The sequence below is a fragment of the Dipodomys spectabilis genome, unplaced genomic scaffold, assembly GCF_019054845.1.
Source record: "Dipodomys spectabilis isolate Male_0828 unplaced genomic scaffold, ASM1905484v1 ptg000760l, whole genome shotgun sequence".
Classification (NCBI taxonomy): domain Eukaryota; kingdom Metazoa; phylum Chordata; class Mammalia; order Rodentia; family Heteromyidae; genus Dipodomys; species Dipodomys spectabilis.
In genome coordinates this window covers 44,875-63,041 of record NW_024871437.1, presented here as the reverse complement: position 1 = coordinate 63,041, position 18,167 = coordinate 44,875, and the positions used below count along the sequence as shown (strand labels likewise).

Sequence of the window (18,167 nt, the reverse complement as noted above, 5' to 3'; positions counted from 1 at the left end):
TTTCTTTCAAGTTGGCTGGTAATTGCTCAGAAGTGTGTCACAAAGCAAAACTGAGCCTTTCTGTTATCACCAGTCATGTTTTAACGGAACAGATGATAGTTTTTTGGTGGTTTTTTTTTTGTTGTTGTTGTTAAAACCAAGTTTTTTGACTTGTGGGAGTCATAATTTCCTAGCGTCACAGACCATCGTATGTTTTTAAATGAATGTCTTTGTCAGTGTTTTAGAACAGTGGGGTACATTGCTTCTCCACATGTGTGGCCTGAATGTCTCCCACATTGAGAATATGCCAGAAATGATGCTCTTGGGGATTTTAAAGCCTGAAGAACTCCATGAACACAGCCCTCATTTACGGTCTCATGTACTGACTGCAGATGTGGTTAGAAGACGATGTCTTAAGCACACACACCCCACATACAGCCTGGGCCGTGGGTGGGGAGCAGCATCTTGGGGTCCAGACCTGCAACCCTTCTCCCCGCCCCTCTACATCTCTCCCTCCTCCCCTCTGGCCTTCAACGAGGTTCTCCTCTCTACATCCTAACCATAATAGCTCCCACTTAGAATACTTCCAAATAGTGGAACGAAAATGAAACATGGGAGAAAGCATCGACTTTGATTAAATGCCGGATCAAAACCGTTCCCGTGGAGCTTCGTTCAGAAGAGCTCATGGTTTAGCTACTCAGACAACTCTGTTAACATGAAGCAAATTAGCTGTGGGAAAGCCAAGTGTTTTTCAGACTGAACAGAGAGTGGGTGACTGTCACCGCACTGCCCATCACCGGTGGGCGGCGTGCAGGACGCAGCCCGTGCTGTCAGCGCTGCCTTCCGGCTCTGCCGCGTGCAGGTGGCCCTGGGGTCGGCACTAAGCCACCCAGGCTCCACCTGGGGGGGCTGAATGGCACACATGCAGAGTCTTGTGTAGACTCTCAGGACTTGGTAGCATGTGATTTTTAGTGTCAAATATCAACAGTGTCAAAGCCCAGTTTGCTAATGAGGAAGCAGACTCAGTGAGCTTGAACTCCCAGGCCCAGCTTGGACCAGCGACTGAGCAGAACCAGGTGTTCCGCACACAGGATGTCTTTGGTTCCAAATAATAAGACACCAGGGCTGCGGGACGCAGCCCTCGGCCGTGAGCCAGTCGCTGGGCGTCTTAGAGCACCTGGCGGGTCTGCCGAGCAGCGTGAGCTTTGGGGACACAGGAAAGCGCACCTGGCGGGGGGCACAAAAGTGACATTTGCTGGCCCTAAGCGGTGCTGGTTGTGTAGTCTCAGCAAATCTGAGAGAGCCTGGCATGCCACAGTGATCGTGTGAACGCTAGTGCATTTGATGCGCTGTTTAGACAGAATTGCAGAATGTCGTGAAGCAGCACCCCAGAACCTCCGCCTTATCCAAGCAGGGCCTCCCTGGCTCTGCGGAATCTAGAACCTCAGCTTTATCCTGTCCAGATGCTCAGTGAACTCTTGGTAATGAGCAGGCGAAGGCCCTTCTGGGTCATGAGAGCGCGCACGCGTGTATGCGTGCGTGCGTGCGTGTGTGTGATACCTGTTAGTGTGCAGACCCTTCCCAACCTTGCAGCAGTTCCACGACCAAGCCTGGCACCACCCACAGTTTCACAGGCTTTATTTTGCTGTGTTTTTTGAGTTAGTACTGGGGCTTGAACTCAGGGCCTGGGCTCTGTCTCTTAGTGGTTTTGCTCAAAGTGAGTGCTTCTCTCCTTGAGCCACACTTGAACTTCTGGCCTTTTGCTGATTAATTGGAGATAGGAGGTCTCCCAGACGTTGCTGTCGGGACTGGCTTTAACGGTGATCCTCGGGTGGGAGCCACCGCGCCCGGCTCCGTGCCACTCCCTGACAAGACGCATTGGCTTGTGTTGAATGCAGTGCTACAAGAGCTCCAAGGACCAGCAGCCGCAGATGGAGCTGCCGCTGCAAGGCTGCAGCGTCGCCTACATCCCGAAAGACAGCAAGAAGAAGCAGCACGAGCTGAAGATCACCCAGCAGGGCACCGACCCCCTGGTGCTCGCCGTGCAGAGCAGGGAGCAGGCCGAGCAGTGGCTCAAGGTAGGTGTCCGGCTGTCCTGCCGTCCCGCCAGGCGCCTCTCACGGCCATCCCTGAGCCCCCCCCCGCCCGCCACTATTCAGAGTGGGGTTCTAGCACTGGCAGAACGCAGTAACCCGAACACCTTCTCTTCATACCTCCCATTCTGGCTGAAATCCTCTTCCCCCTGTACCCACCTTTTCAAATGTCCGCTGTTTTAGCGTTTGCCTCACGGTGGTGCTGAGTCCCCGAGCGTCTCAGAGCTGGGCCATCTTCTGGGTTTGATTGTGTGTGAATCTGAGTGTTGTATGGCTTTCCATGGTCACATAAATGAGCAACTGAGTGGCGGCCCCTCCTGCGTCAAGGGGCATGGTGGCCACCGGTCAGGTTTCATCTCTGTGGCCCTGCCCTTCCTCCCTGGCGCCTTGTCTGCACGGTGCTCCCTGTGCTGCCTCCTTGTCTGCACAGTGCTCCCTGTGCTGTGCTGCCTCCTTGTCTGCACAGTGCTCCCTGTGCTGTGCTGTCTCCTTGTCTGCACAGTGCTCCCTGTGCTGTGCTGCCTCCTTGTCTGCACAGTGCTCCCTGTGCTGCCTCCTTGTCTGCACAGTGCTCCCTGTGCTGCCGCCTTGTCTGCACAGTGCTCCCTGTGCTGCCTCCTTGTCTGCACAGTGCTCCCTGTGCTGCCTCCTTGTCTGCACAGTGCTCCCTGTGCTGTGCTGCCTCCTTGTCTGCACGGTGCCCCCTGTGCTGTGCTGCCGCCTTGTCTGCACAGTGCTCCCTGTGCTGCCTCCTTGTCTGCACAGTGCTCCCTGTGCTGCCTCCTTGTCTGCACAGTGCTCCCTGTGCTGCCTCCTTGTCTGCACAGTGCTCCCTGTGCTGTGCTGCCTCCTTGTCTGCACGGTGCCCCCTGTGCTGTGCTGCCGCCTTGTCTGCACAGTGCTCCCTGTGCTGCCTCCTTGTCTGCACGGTGCTCCCTGTGCTGCCTCCTTGTCTGCACAGTGCTCCCTGTGCTGCCTCCTTGTCTGCACAGTGCTCCCTGTGCTGCCGCCTTGTCTGCACAGTGCTCCCTGTGCTGTGCTGCCTCCTTGTCTGCACAGTGCTCCCTGTGCTGTGCTGCCTCCTTGTCTGCACAGTGCTCCCTGTGCTGCCGCCTTGTCTGCACAGTGCTCCCTGTGCTGCCTCCTTGTCTGCACGGTGCTCCCTGTGCTGCCTCCTTGTCTGCACAGTGCTCCCTGTGCTGCCTCCTTGTCTGCACAGTGCTCCCTGTGCTGCCTCCTTGTCTGCACAGTGCTCCCTGTGCTGCCTCCTTGTCTGCACAGTGCTCCCTGTGCTGTGCTGCCTCCTTGTCTGCACAGTGCTCCCTGTGCTGCCTCCTTGTCTGCACAGTGCTCCCTGTGCTGTGCTGTCTCCTTGTCTGCACAGTGCTCCCTGTGCTGTGCTGCCGCCTTGTCTGCACAGTGCTCCCTGTGCTGCCTCCTTGTCTGCACAGTGCTCCCTGTGCTGTGCTGTCTCCTTGTCTGCACAGTGCTCCCTGTGCTGTGCTGCCGCCTTGTCTGCACAGTGCTCCCTGTGCTGCCTCCTTGTCTGCACAGTGCTCCCTGTGCTGCCTCCTTGTCTGCACGGTGCTCCCTGTGCTGCCTCCTTGTCTGCACAGTGCTCCCTGTGCTGTGCTGCCGCCTTGTCTGCACAGTGCTCCCTGTGCTGTGCTGCCGCCTTGTCTGCACAGTGCTCCCTGTGCTGCCTCCTTGTCTGCACAGTGCTCCCTGTGCTGTGCTGTCTCCTTGTCTGCACAGTGCTCCCTGTGCTGTGCTGCCTCCTTGTCTGCACAGTGCTCCCTGTGCTGCCTCCTTGTCTGCACAGTGCTCCCTGTGCTGTGCTGTCTCCTTGTCTGCACAGTGCTCCCTGTGCTGTGCTGCCGCCTTGTCTGCACAGTGCTCCCTGTGCTGCCTCCTTGTCTGCACAGTGCTCCCTGTGCTGTGCTGTCTCCTTGTCTGCACAGTGCTCCCTGTGCTGTGCTGCCTCCTTGTCTGCACGGTGCTCCCTGTGCTGCCTCCTTGTCTGCACGGTGCTCCCTGTGCTGCCTCCTTGTCTGCACAGTGCTCCCTGTGCTGTGCTGCCGCCTTGTCTGCACAGTGCTCCCTGTGCTGTGCTGCCTCCTTGTCTGCACAGTGCTCCCTGTGCTGCCTCCTTGTCTGCACAGTGCTCCCTGTGCTGTGCTGCCTCCTTGTCTGCACAGTGCTCCCTGTGCTGTGCTGCCTCCTTGTCTGCACAGTGCTCCCTGTGCTGCCTCCTTGTCTGCACAGTGCTCCCTGTGCTGCCTCCTTGTCTGCACAGTGCTCCCTGTGCTGCCTCCTTGTCTGCACAGTGCTCCCTGTGCTGTCTCCTTGTCTGCACAGTGCTCCCTGTGCTGTGCTGCCTCCTTGTCTGCACGGTGCTCCCTGTGCTGCCTCCTTGTCTGCACAGTGCTCCCTGTGCTGTGCTGCCTTGTCTGCACAGTGCTCCCTGTGCTGTGCTGCCTCCTTGTCTGCACAGTGCTCCCTGTGCTGTGCTGCCTCCTTGTCTGCACGGTGCTCCCTGTGCTGTCTCCTTGTCTGCACAGTGCTCCCTGTGCTGTGCTGCCTCCTTGTCTGCACGGTGCTCCCTGTGCTGCCTCCTTGTCTGCACGGTGCTCCCTGTGCTGCCTCCTTGTCTGCACAGTGCTCCCTGTGCTGTGCTGCCGCCTTGTCTGCACAGTGCTCCCTGTGCTGTGCTGCCTCCTTGTCTGCACGGTGCTCCCTGTGCTGTGCTGCCTCCTTGTCTGCACAGTGCTCCCTGTGCTGTGCTGCCTCCTTGTCTGCACAGTGCTCCCTGTGCTGCCTCCTTGTCTGCACAGTGCTCCCTGTGCTGCCTCCTTGTCTGCACAGTGCTCCCTGTGCTGTCTCCTTGTCTGCACAGTGCTCCCTGTGCTGTGCTGCCTCCTTGTCTGCACGGTGCTCCCTGTGCTGCCTCCTTGTCTGCACAGTGCTCCCTGTGCTGTGCTGCCTCCTTGTCTGCACGGTGCTCCCTGTGCTGCCTCCTTGTCTGCACGGTGCTCCCTGTGCTGCCTCCTTGTCTGCACAGTGCTCCCTGTGCTGTGCTGCCGCCTTGTCTGCACAGTGCTCCCTGTGCTGTGCTGCCTCCTTGTCTGCACAGTGCTCCCTGTGCTGCCTCCTTGTCTGCACAGTGCTCCCTGTGCTGCCTCCTTGTCTGCACAGTGCTCCCTGTGCTGTCTCCTTGTCTGCACAGTGCTCCCTGTGCTGTGCTGCCTCCTTGTCTGCACGGTGCTCCCTGTGCTGCCTCCTTGTCTGCACAGTGCTCCCTGTGCTGCCTCCTTGTCTGCACAGTGCTCCCTGTGCTGTCTCCTTGTCTGCACAGTGCTCCCTGTGCTGTGCTGCCTCCTTGTCTGCACGGTGCTCCCTGTGCTGCCTCCTTGTCTGCACAGTGCTCCCTGTGCTGTGCTGCCTCCTTGTCTGCACAGTGCTCCCTGTGCTGTGCTGCCTCCTTGTCTGCACAGTGCTCCCTGTGCTGTGCTGCCTCCTTGTCTGCACGGTGCTCCCTGTGCTGTCTCCTTGTCTGCACAGTGCTCCCTGTGCTGTGCTGCCTCCTTGTCTGCACAGTGCTCCCTGTGCTGTGCTGCCTCCTTGTCTGCACAGTGCTCCCTGTGCTGTGCTGCCTTGTCTGCACAGTGCTCCCTGTGCTGCCTCCTTGTCTGCACAGTGCTCCCTGTGCTGTGCTGCCTCCTTGTCTGCACGGTGCTCCCTGTGCTGCCTCCTTGTCTGCACGGTGCTCCCTGTGCTGCCTCCTTGTCTGCACGGTGCTCCCTGTGCTGTCTCCTTGTCTGCACAGTGCTCCCTGTGCTGTGCTGCCTCCTTGTCTGCACAGTGCTCCCTGTGCTGTGCTGCCTCCTTGTCTGCACGGTGCTCCCTGTGCTGTGCTGCCTCCTTGTCTGCACAGTGCTCCCTGTGCTGTGCTGTCTCCTTGTCTGCACAGTGCTCCCTGTGCTGTGCTGCCTCCTTGTCTGCACGGTGCTCCCTGTGCTGCCTCCTTGTCTGCACAGTGCTCCCTGTGCTGCCTCCTTGTCTGCACAGTGCTCCCTGTGCTGCCTCCTTGTCTGCACGGTGCTCCCTGTGCTGTGCTGCCTCCTTGTCTGCACAGTGCTCCCTGTGCTGTGCTGCCTCCTTGTCTGCACAGTGCTCCCTGTGCTGCCTCCTTGTCTGCACAGTGCTCCCTGTGCTGTCTCCTTGTCTGCACAGTGCTCCCTGTGCTGTGCTGCCTCCTTGTCTGCACAGTGCTCCCTGTGCTGTGCTGCCTCCTTGTCTGCACAGTGCTCCCTGTGCTGCCTCCTTGTCTGCACAGTGCTCCCTGTGCTGCCTCCTTGTCTGCACAGTGCTCCCTGTGCTGCCTCCTTGTCTGCACAGTGCTCCCTGTGCTGTGCTGCCGCCTTGTCTGCACAGTGCTCCCTGTGCTGTGCTGCCTCCTTGTCTGCACAGTGCTCCCTGTGCTGCCTCCTTGTCTGCACAGTGCTCCCTGTGCTGCCTCCTTGTCTGCACAGTGCTCCCTGTGCTGCCTCCTTGTCTGCACGGTGCTCCCTGTGCTGCCTCCTTGTCTGCACAGTGCTCCCTGTGCTGTGCTGCCTCCTTGTCTGCACAGTGCTCCCTGTGCTGTGCTGCCTCCTTGTCTGCACAGTGCTCCCTGTGCTGTGCTGCCTCCTTGTCTGCACGGTGCTCCCTGTGCTGTGCTGCCTCCTTGTCTGCACAGTGCTCCCTGTGCTGCCTCCTTGTCTGCACGGTGCTCCCTGTGCTGCCTCCTTGTCTGCACAGTGCTCCCTGTGCTGTGCTGCCTCCTTGTCTGCACAGTGCTCCCTGTGCTGCCTCCTTGTCTGCACAGTGCTCCCTGTGCTGTGCTGCCTCCTTGTCTGCACAGTGCTCCCTGTGCTGTGCTGTCTCCTTGTCTGCACAGTGCTCCCTGTGCTGTGCTGCCTCCTTGTCTGCACAGTGCTCCCTGTGCTGCCGCCTTGTCTGCACAGTGCTCCCTGTGCTGTGCTGTCTCCTTGTCTGCACAGTGCTCCCTGTGCTGTGCTGCCGCCTTGTCTGCACAGTGCTCCCTGTGCTGCCTCCTTGTCTGCACAGTGCTCCCTGTGCTGTGCTGCCTCCTTGTCTGCACAGTGCTCCCTGTGCTGTGCTGCCTCCTTGTCTGCACAGTGCTCCCTGTGCTGTGCTGCCTCCTTGTCTGCACGGTGCTCCCTGTGCTGTGCTGCCTCCTTGTCTGCACAGTGCTCCCTGTGCTGCCTCCTTGTCTGCACAGTGCTCCCTGTGCTGCCTCCTTGTCTGCACAGTGCTCCCTGTGCTGCCTCCTTGTCTGCACAGTGCCCCCTGTGCTGTGCTGCCTCCTTGTCTGCACAGTGCTCCCTGTGCTGCCGCCTTGTCTGCACAGTGCTCCCTGTGCTGCCTCCTTGTCTGCACAGTGCTCCCTGTGCTGTGCTGCCTCCTTGTCTGCACGGTGCTCCCTGTGCTGTGCTGCCTCCTTGTCTGCACAGTGCTCCCTGTGCTGCCGCCTTGTCTGCACAGTGCTCCCTGTGCTGTGCTGCCTCCTTGTCTGCACAGTGCTCCCTGTGCTGTGCTGCCTCCTTGTCTGCACGGTGCTCCCTGTGCTGTGCTGGCGCCTTGTCTGCACAGTGCCCCCTGGGGTGGACCCGGAGTTTTGTCCAGGCAGGAGTTGGGGAGCTTGCGGGGAGCAGGGAGCGGCCCTGCACTGTGGCCCCGGGAGCGCTGGGGTGGCCGTGGCTTGCGTGGTTTGGTGTGGTCACTGCTCTGGCTCTCCGAGCTGTCCGTGCTGTGCAGTGCCGCCCAGGCCTCCCGTGCGTGGGGACCTCCGCCTGGCGCTGTGTCCTACTTCCCAAGTGTGCTGCCCACCGTCGCCGGGAAGCCACACAGCCACACCGGCCGGCACTGGCCACACTGCTGACCGGCGCCCTCGGGCCCGCGCGTCCCGGGCTCTGAGCGCCCCCTCTCACTCTCTATTCTTAGTAATTTTTTTCAGTTTCCTCAAAATATCATAAAATGTTAGTAATGACAGTTTTATGAGAGGTCAGTCAGCGCTGTCATCACAGCCTTTACCTTACAGAGTCCACGTCTCTATGAATGGGATAAATTAAAACAAAACAAAGCAGTTCTCCTCCTAGCGGGGAGAAGAAAGTGAGAGAGAGACAGAGACAAGAAGAAGAGAGAGAGAGAGGGAGGGAGAGGCGAGGGCGCTGGAAGTCCGGAGTGGTCCTTGTGTGCGTTGAACGCCGGATGTTTGTCATCGACCCAGTCTTCTCCATCTGTCTGTCAAAGAGAATTACAAAGCGGTAGAATGAAAAGGCTGAGTGCATCCTTAGCACTCTAGTTAAAAGCCAGAAGCGGAGGAGTCTCAAGTGGTAGACTGCCAGCCTTGACTGAAAAGCAAGAGCTCCTGAGTTCAAGCCTCAGTTAACTCCCCCCCCCCCCCCCATTAAAAATGAACCCTGGGATTAGAAGCTGAAGTAAAGGCGTGGCGCTGTCTGCGGGGCCGGGGCCGGGGCCGGCTCATAAACCAGTGATGATCTTTTGTTTTAAACACGGACTGCGGTTGCCCCATTGTTCAAAGCTTCTGATCGAGGATTTTGATATTTTGAAGCACGGCTTTAGTGTAATGATTGAAATGCTTTATTGGAAACACACACACATCCCTTTGCCCAGTGTGATAAATGTGAGGATGATGATGGGTAACAGCATGCGACTCCCTGCAGGACTTAACCACCCGGAGGTCCTCCTGAAGATGCCACAGCCACCAGCTCTGGCTGCAGTGAACTGAGTGTGTCTGTCTGTCTGTGTGTAGTCACACAAAAGCGGCAAGCATGAGCCGTCCTTAGAGCTCACACAGAAGACGAGAGCCAGTGTTCCCAGAAACAGTGTGGTTGGGTTTCTTTAAAAAAAAATGTGCAGAAACTGTGTTTCTGGAGAGGAGGGTTCAAGTTAGAAGCAAGCAGAATACCACACACACAACCACTTGTTTGGGAGGGACATGTGACTGAATTTGAACACAAGCCTCTTAAGAATGAACATCAGAAACACACAGTGCAAAGAGCTTGTTGAAGGCCACTCAGCCTTTGTTTATGGCCTCTTCACTCACCCCGCCCTCCCCCACTCACCACGCCCGCGCCCTGGGCTCAGGCCCAGGCTGAGGCCGACTGTCACGGCCAGGCAGGCAGTGGTGGAGCTGCTCACCTCCGCCAGCTCCCTGCACGCCCCCGTCACCTGGCTTCCCCTCAGGAGGCTCCGCCCCTCAGGGTCCGCCTCCCAGTAATGCCACAGGCTGGCCCCTAACCCTCAATGCACGGCCTTTAGGGAACATTCTGGATGTAAATCATGTCCAATCATCCATCCATCATCCACCCACCATCCGTCTATCCATCCGTATCACCCATCATGCATACATCTTTTATCTATCATGCACCCTTCCATCTGTCCACCGTCTACCCACCCATCCAGAGCAGGAGGCCAGGAGGTAGGAGCCCGGGCTGGATGCGGAAGTACAGCTCTGTTTAGCTATGGGAATGGGAGTGGCAGTGTGTGTGCACATGTGTGCACGCACGCACACACACACACACACAGAGCAGGTAGAACAAGGGGGTCAGGGCTGCCAACATGGTGTATATTTTTCCTCCACCGGAAACGAAACAGGAAGAAGCAACTTTCTGGAATGGGTGTTTCTGTTACTGAGACCACAGTTCTTGGCCAGCTCTGTTTAGGGGTACACTCCTTTAGTGCAAAATAAGGAGCCCATCAGATTCAGTTTTGCTTGTGTAATTGAAACACACATTTCCTCCATTTAGAGCTGTAATTGTGGGCAGCAGCCTGGTGTGGAGAGGCGCTGGGCGGGCGGGCTGCCCACACTTGCCACCAGTCCGTCTACCCCAGGCCACCTGCAGTGCGATTTCGTGTGTGGTTTAGATGAGGGGAAGACTCAGCCTGCTCAGGTAGCAAGGCGGCCATCTGGAGCTCACACCCAGCTTTCTCTGGCATGAAAGCTTAGTCATTTCCCATTGTACCATGCTCCTTCCCTGGAGAAAAGATAGTCTGGTCTTTCAAAAAAAAAAAAAATGCCGAGGAGGAATAAAAAGCTACTGCAAAGAGGCCAAAGTGAAATCAAGGAAGTGGGAGCGTAGAGAACCAGCCTCCTCCTTCCTGCATCCATCCGTCCATCCTTCTATCCATCATCTATGCATTCAGTATTCATATATCCTTCCGTCCATCCACCAGCCATCTATCCATCCACCGGCCATTACCCATACATCCTTTTATCTGTCATCTGTCCTTCCGTCCATCTATCCATCCATCCGTCCACCCACCCACCCATTACCTATTGAGGCAGCTGCGCTTCTTCCTCTACCCCGTCTGGGCTCTGCTGAGTTCGTTCCTTCCACACGAGGGCAGTCTCGGCAGGCGGGTGTGGCGGTCACCGTGCTTCCTGTTTGGAAGGAGTGGTTCTGGACTGGGCACAGGCTCCGTGCGCATAGGTTCTTAGGCAATCTTCATTCTAGATTCAGGCCCAGGTGCCGTGCATGTTGACTCATGCTGTCTTTATTCTAGATTCAAGCGCGGGCGCTGTGCCTGTAGGCTCTTGTGCTACTTCATTTAGCCACAGTCCTGCAGACAGGTCTTTCTGATTCTGTGAATGAGGAAATGATGGCCAAGAGTGGGGAAGGAGGTTCTCCAGGCTACTGGCAGGGTCCTCTTATCCCACAGGGCCTGAGCGGGGGCTCCCCATGGCCGCGGGGCCTGAGGCCAGGCTTCCCAAGTCTCATTGCACCAGGGCCCCCCACCCAGCACACATCCAGGTGACCGGAGCCTTCAGCAGGACGCACAACTCAGAATCCTGCCCTTTGCGCACCTCCTCCCTCCCGCCGCGGGCCCTCCCTGTCTGCTTCCCTCACGGAGAGACCGTGATGGGCTTCCCAGCTGCTGTCTCTGGGACTCCTCCTCCCTGGCGCCCCTGCCCCGTCCTGTGGGGCCCTCCTGCTCATGCACGCTCCTCGCCATCTTGCTCAACCTTGCGGCTTTCTCCTGCAGTCCCGGGCGCTCTGTCTTCCCCTCTTCACCCTGGGCTTCTTGTTGGTTCTTATGCCTGCTTGCCTCCGTGTTCTGTGAGCCCAGCCCAGGAGCCCGCATGCATTTCCCGCTGTGGCCCCAGAGTCCGGGGCGGCAGGAGGCCGGGCAGCACTGGTCTGACGAGTAAATGAGCCAGTGGACAGGGTCCACCTTCGTTGTGCCCCCCCCCCCCCCCCCGCCTTTCTCCTCACAGTGTAGTCCTCTGTTCCTCACAGGTGATCAAGGAAGCCTACAGCGGCTGCGGGGCCCCCTCAGAGCCAGAGTGCGCCCCCCTGCCCGGCGCGCCCGTGCACAAGGTGGAGCTGGAGAAGGTAAGGTGCCCCTCCCGGGGGGCTTTGCTCGTCTCTTTGCCTTCGTCAGTGATTCTTAGTGATCGTGCACATTCGAGAGCCGCAGTGTGAGGTTTCTGTACACACCGCCAGCCTCGGGCTTCTGTTTCGTTGCACCGAGAATGTTCATGTTGCTAAGAGTTCAACGCCGTTCTCTGGATGCTTCCATACTGCTGTTGGCAGGGAAGCCACGGCCCTCACTCCCTGGCCCCATGTGCTTCAGGGCCTATAGTCATCTCCCACATAGGGCTGCTTGTTTTGTTCCCCACGATGCAGGCAGGCATGGGCAGAGAGGGTGAGGGTCTCCTGTAAAGTCACGTAGCTATTCAGTGGGCCCCGATCAAGACTGGTTTCTTACAGAACACAACAGGAGCTTCATAACTGCGCCTTCCCAACGCTCGTCCTGGCAGGCCCCAGCTGCCTGCTCGCTCCCACTGTGAGGCAGAGCACCGGGCGGGGCTGCTGCCCCACCGCCTCAGAGGTGTGGAACCCGAGCTGGGCCCTGTGCCCAGTGCTGCTGCTTGTCTGCCTATAGCTGGGGACCTGGCTTTCCATGTGAAGTCTTCTCTACACACACACTACACACACACACACACACAGTATAAACACACTATATACACACACACACCTTGACCTCAGCAGTGGACAGGGTCTGCCGAGGAGCGTATTGGGCGTGTGCGGGGCAGGAGGAGACTTGGGCGGATTCAGGTCAGCCCCCGCAGTGTGGGCCACGGGCCGGGACCTGGGAGAGCGCACGGTGCCGTCTGTGCTGGGGAATTCCTCCTGCCCGGGGAACTCGAGCCTCCACCATGTTGGGGAGACACCCACACCGCGGAGGGAAGGGGCTTGTTCACAGTTCTTGGATTTTAGTCACCAGACAGACACACAAAACCAGCCATCGCAGCAATGGACTCTGACTACAAAACCTCTTCCTGCTCACTGTGGAGACCCCGGGAAGTTCTGAGAGAGAGAATTGGGGGACTATCCTCGAAGGCCGGGGTTCCGTGTCTCTGCTCGTTCCAAGGACTGCAGGGCACAGGGAGGAAGTTCCGTGGGTCATGGGAAGCGTTTTCACAGTCCTAACTGTTCCAGAACTGGGTGGAGCGTTGTGAGCTGCAGTCCTGGGATCCAGCCGCGCTCCTGGCCCTCCGTGTGCCCGGGCCTCGGCCCCGCCCTCCACGGGACCACTGTGAGTAACGTGGCCCTCGCATCCTTACAGAAACTGTCCTCGGAGAGACCCAGCTCCGACGGGGAGGGCGTCGTGGAGAATGGCGTCGCCGCGTGCAACGGGAAGGAGCAAGGTGAGTGTCGGCCCCGCCCCAGAGGACAGACGCGGTTCTGCGCAGGCACAGCCGCCGCCGCGCTCCCCGCACAGGCCCCTGTGTGTCTCGCGACGCGGCACTGGTCGCCCCTGCCACTCTGGACCCTGGCTGTCTTCACTCCTCCCCAAGGACTGTGTTGTCTCTGAGTCCTGCTCAGGCCCTGCTCCCAGTGACTTGACACCACTCGCTCCCTGCTCCTGGCGCCCCAGATGTCCCTGTGGACGTTGCGAGGGACGGCCTTTTGGGACTTGCTTGTTTCCCTGACTACGTGCTGTCGCCAGGGTCAGACTTGCCTTCTCCTTGTAGTCTTCTCAGGGAGGCTCAGGCTGGCCTGAAAAGCACCACTGAGCAGGATTCGCATCCTGGGTCAGCATCCCGGGATTCTCTTCCACTTAGCTCTCGCAGTCCCTCTGACAACTTTATTTCCTGCTGACTTCCCCTGCGTTTTATGAGCTCTAGTGTAGGGGTTTTGAGTTTTGTTGTTTATTTGTTTTTGGGTGCTGGTCCTGGGGCTTGAGCTTTTTTGTTCAAGTCTACTGCTCAAGCCACTTCTGGTTTTTAGTGGATAATGAGATAAGAATCTCACAGACTTTATTGCCCTGGCTGGTTTCCAACCTTGACCCTCAGATCTCAGCCTCCTGAGTAGATAGAATTAAAGGTGGGAGCCTGGCCAGTGTCTATTTATTTGTATTTTTGATGCTAATCGTGGAGCTTGATCTCCAGCTGAGGGCTGTCCCTGAGCTCTTTTGCTCAAGGCTTGAGCTCTAACACTTGGAGCCACAACACCATCTCTAGTTTTCTGGTGATTAATTGGAACTAATGATTCTCGCAGACTTTCCTGCCCCAGCTGGCTTTGGACAGCGATCCTCAGATCTCAGCCTCCTGAGTAGCTAGGTTATAGGCGGGAGCCATGAGCTCCCACCCAGCATCTGTTTTAAACTGGGCTGGGTAGCACTACAAACTGCACCGTGAATCTGCCTCTTTTGGCCTGCTATCTCATGATCTGGGGTAGCACTTCTAGGCCTGTAGCATCAGCACAGTTAACATGGTACAGGTCACAGGACTACTGCCCTAAATGTCCCCGTGTTCCCCATGGCCACCTCTGCCTCTGAGCACCCTGGCCTAAGAGCTGCCCAGCTGGCCCCGCTGCACGGAACTGAGGGGCGTGGCCTCTCCGTGGTGGCAGTGGTCGGGGATTGCCGGGCGGGGCGGGCTCTGGCATGGCCCCTCCTGTCACCGGGCCAGGCTCCCCTGTGTGCAAGGACTCCCGCTGGGCACCTCGCGCCAGGCCGGGGGCGTCTGGGCAGTTGTGATGCTTCTGTTTGTGTGCACGTGTGTCTGTTTGTGTGCACGTGTGTGTCCTCGTGTTCCCCAGCCAGCTGCAGGCGTGGGATTGCCAGGTCCCGTAGATTCACAGTGAGGACGGCCTCTTCTGTTCCGCCGTTCTCGCCCCTCAGCCGTTCACTTGCACCTGAGGCTTCCCTGGCGACTCGTGATCTTGCACACCTGCAAGGTTCTGGTAACGGAGGCCCTTGCCTGCATCCACGTCAGGTCACTGAATGCACGTCCTTTATCAGACGTGTGTTTGGCACAGATCGTCTCTAGGCTGTGGCTAGACTTCCCTCTGAGTGTGCCCAGTGGGTGGTGGAGGGCGCGTGTGCTCTGCTTGGACCTGTGACCTCGACTTCCTACCTGGAAAGCACGGCGCAGGCAGTCTGACCGGCAGGGCTGGAGTTCATGCGGGGGGTCACACTGTCTGCTCCCTGGTTGCGGCTTTCCGGCTCTGTCTGACCTGAGTGTATTTTAGTCCTGTCGCCCAGAAGCACTGAGTGGAAGGTATTATCTGTGCCTTCCATGGGTGAATTATGTATAATCAAAACAGGAAAGTGCTTTCTGAGTTTCGCCCTGCAGTAAAATAACATGCAATCTCCACATCCTTGCTTGGCTGTTTTGTTTAGAGTTCTCTTGTTTTGAGGTGGCGGTCTCCCTGTGTTGCTCACTTGAATGGGGGCTCCCAAGTAGCTGGAATAGCCTGTGTGCATCACCATGCATGGGCCTGCTTCGCCGTGGGCGTGGAGTGGGTACTTCTTTGTTTCTGTGTTCTCTGTGTTATTTCACCGCTGCACATCTGTGTGGGAGTAGCGTCTGAATGCGCACCTGTCATATTACCTGCACTGAGAATTCTCCTGTTCCCTGCTACTCCTCTCCTGGGGCTTGAACTCAGGGCCCGAGTGCTATTCCTAAGCTCTTTTATGCTCAGAGCCACAGCTCTCCTGGCTTTTTGTGGGTTATTTGGAGATAAGAGTTTCATAGACTTTCCTGCTTGGGCTGGCTTTGAACCGTGATCCTCAGACCTCAGCAACCTCTGAGGTAGCTGCGCACTTACCCAGCCTTACTGGTGCCCCCTTTTAACGAGAATGCCCTCTGTGCTTTGGGACGTAAAGGCAAGCTGGTTCAGACCTTTCCCCGGCCAGGGCTGTGTTCTCCGCTCCGCGGCCCACATACAGCGATTGCACCTTAACTTCCCCCAGCTTCCTTCGGGCTGTTCGCCCCGGGCCACTTCTCTGTGGTGGGGTCTTAGCTGAGCTTCCAAGCTGTACCTGCTTGATCGTGCCTCACACAGCATTCTCTGGCCGCCAGAGGAAGCCTGAGCACCCTCATTTTGTTTGATGTCCGAGTCTGGTGAAGGTAGCGACTGATCTGGGTGGAGCCTCTCCCTGCTCCAAGGGGATCCTGTGTCCCAGACACGGTGCAGAGTCAGGTCCTGGCGCCAGCCCCCCGGGTGCTGAGTGTCTCTGCAGAATTGTGCGTGCTAGCTGATCTGCGCGAAGCCTCGGGGGTCCTTCCCAGCCGACGTCGGAACGTGGGCACCCTCACTCTGTGGAGAATAAGGAGCCTCGGGATTATATTTAGGTATTCGTGGGGTGCGTATGGGTTCACAGTGTGTGGTGTCGGCCGCCTCCGCCGCTCCTTCCCACCTCACCTGCCGCGTGGACGGTCGTGCACCTTCACCGAGTTGAGAGTGGTGGAGTTCCACAGTGTGTGCGAAATAGCCCTGAGAGGTTCTAGGTGCTTCCTTCTCCTGTTCTTTCTCCTGTCCGTTCTGCATTCTCCTCTCACTCGGGGAAGCAGAGATGTTCCTTGCCGAGGTCAGAGGTCAGAGTCCTGGTGGGCAGAGCCAGGCCAGGGCTGCCAGGGCTGCCCTGGTGGGCGGGCACCTTTGTGGCCCTTCCAAACAGAGGCTCCCTGCAGGAGCGGCTGGAGGGGCCGCGCCCCGGCTTAGTGTCCAGGGTTTCTTGAGGCCGTGGTCTGCTGTATGGTAACAGGAGCGCGCCAGGGCTGCGGAGCGCTCAGCACGGCGGCCGCCACAGAGCCACGGCTGTGATGTCTGCGCAGAGCTCTGGGCGCTGAAGCCGGGGGCCAGGTGGCCGCAGGGCTGTGTGCTGAGGCCTCTCCTCCTCCTTGAAGAAAGATGTCCCTCAGTCATGTCCTCATGCGGCCGTGAGAACCTGCAGATCCCTCCGCCCCAAACGCAGACCTGCAGCTGTGCCCGCCTCACGCACCGCCTTCTCTCATCTCCCTCCCGAGGACCGCCCGGCCGCAGCAGGCCTCCTGGGGTCTCAGCCCCACCCCACAGGACAGGTGGGGAGTGGAGGAGAGCATCTCCTGAGACAGGAGCGACACCCTCTGGGCTGCTGGATGGAGGTTGCAAGTGGACAGTCAGGCTGACTGAGGGGGGCTGTGCCTGTGTCCTGACTGAGGGGCTGTGCCTGTGTCCTGACTGAGGGGCTGTGCCTGTGTCCTGACTGAGGGGCTGTGCCTGTGTCCTGACTGAGGGGCTGTGCCTGTGTCCTGACTGAGGGGGGCTGTGCCTGTGTCCTGACTGAGGGGGGCTGTGCCTGTGTCCTGACTGAGGGGCTGTGCCTGTGTCCTGACTGAGGGGCTGTGCCTGTGTCCTGACTGAGGGGGGCTGTGCCTCTGTCCTGACTGAGGGGCTGTGCCTGTGTCCTGAATGAGGGGGGCTGTGCCTCTGTCCTGACTGAGGGGCTGTGCCTCTGTCCTGAGGGGGAGGGGGCGCAGCGGCTGTGCCTCTATGCTGTTCAGACAGGAGCAAGAAAGGAGGCTGCAGCTTCTCCCAGATTTTCCAAGAAACATGTGTATGCTCAGGGTCTCTAATTCCTCCAAGGGTTTGTGTTGCCCCAAAGCTGGCCCACGCAGGGTTGGGGTGCTGGGGGAAGAAGGGAGGGTGACAGGGGCTTGACTTGGATTCAGTCGCAGCCCAGGGAGCCCCTGTGGCGGAGGAGGGTCCCACAGCTTGGGCCCTAGGAGCCTGGGCCAGCTCACCTTGTCCACAGGTGAGAAGCTGTGCCCCTCCACCCCACACCGCAGCCCCAGCCTGCGTCCTCGCTCCACCGGGTGCAGAGGAAGCCTGAGGGCAGGACGGGGCGCCAGGGGCTGAGCCGGGGCTGAGCCAGGGCCGGGCACCACAGCGGCGACACGCCTCCGTGGCTGGCAGGCTGTCCTGCGTCAGAGCTCCTGTGAGCCCGCCGCCCACCTGGGCGCGTCCCGCGATGCGCATCCTCCGTCAGGCTCACCATGTCTCCAGATGCTCAGCACGAGCACCGGAGCACCGTGGTGCGTGACGTTCCTAGATTTATATACCACCTGTTAGTTCCCAGCTGAGCCACATCTGGAAGTCAGGGGCTGGCCCAAGAGCACTGGACAGTGCAGGGAGGAACAAGTGTCCTGTGGACGAGAGCCCCAGGGAGGCGCCAGTACCCCCACAATCGCCCCGTGCTCCCGGGTCCCAGTGCAGCCCCTGCCGGCATGGCACCCAAAGTGAAGAGCACGTGGTGCTGATACGCTGTCTTCATGTCCCCCGTCAGCGAGCATCCACAGCTAACTTGTTGTTATTGACAGTGAAGAGGAAGAAGAGCTCCAAGGCGGAGGCCAAGGGAACTGTCTCCAAGGTCACCGGGAAAAAAATCACCAAGATCATTGGGCTGGGGAAGAAGAAGCCATCCACTGACGAGCAGACCTCCTCGGCCGAGGAGGACGTGCCCACCTGTGGTAAGACCCCCCAGACACCTGGCTTGGAGGAGGGGCCTCCTGATCATGGGCTGGCTTGGAGGAGGGGCCCCTGGTCGTGGGCTGGCTTGGAGGAGGGGCCCCTGGTCGTGGGCTGGCTTGGAGGAGGGGCCCCTGGTCGTGGGCTGGCTTGGAGGAGGGGTCCCTGGTCGTGGGCTGGCTTGGAGGAGGGGCCTCCTGGTCGTGGGCCGGTCTGGGGTGGGACTCTCGTCCTAGCACTGCAGCCGGCTTAGCTGGGGAAGGCT

At 58.8% G+C, this 18,167-nt stretch overlaps 1 protein-coding gene across 1 annotated transcript in view; it reads left to right on the top strand.

The window, feature by feature from the left end:
* The window catches only part of Afap1 (actin filament associated protein 1), an 85,122-nt gene that overhangs the window by 45,589 nt on the left and 21,366 nt on the right, over positions 1 to 18,167 (top strand). Inside the window, exons 6-9 of the mRNA XM_042672701.1 lie at positions 1,878 to 2,057; positions 11,399 to 11,494; positions 12,732 to 12,813; positions 17,755 to 17,904. Of these exons, the coding sequence (XP_042528635.1) occupies positions 1,878 to 2,057; positions 11,399 to 11,494; positions 12,732 to 12,813; positions 17,755 to 17,904 (508 nt within the window). The remainder of the gene's footprint in view (positions 1 to 1,877; positions 2,058 to 11,398; positions 11,495 to 12,731; positions 12,814 to 17,754; positions 17,905 to 18,167) is intronic.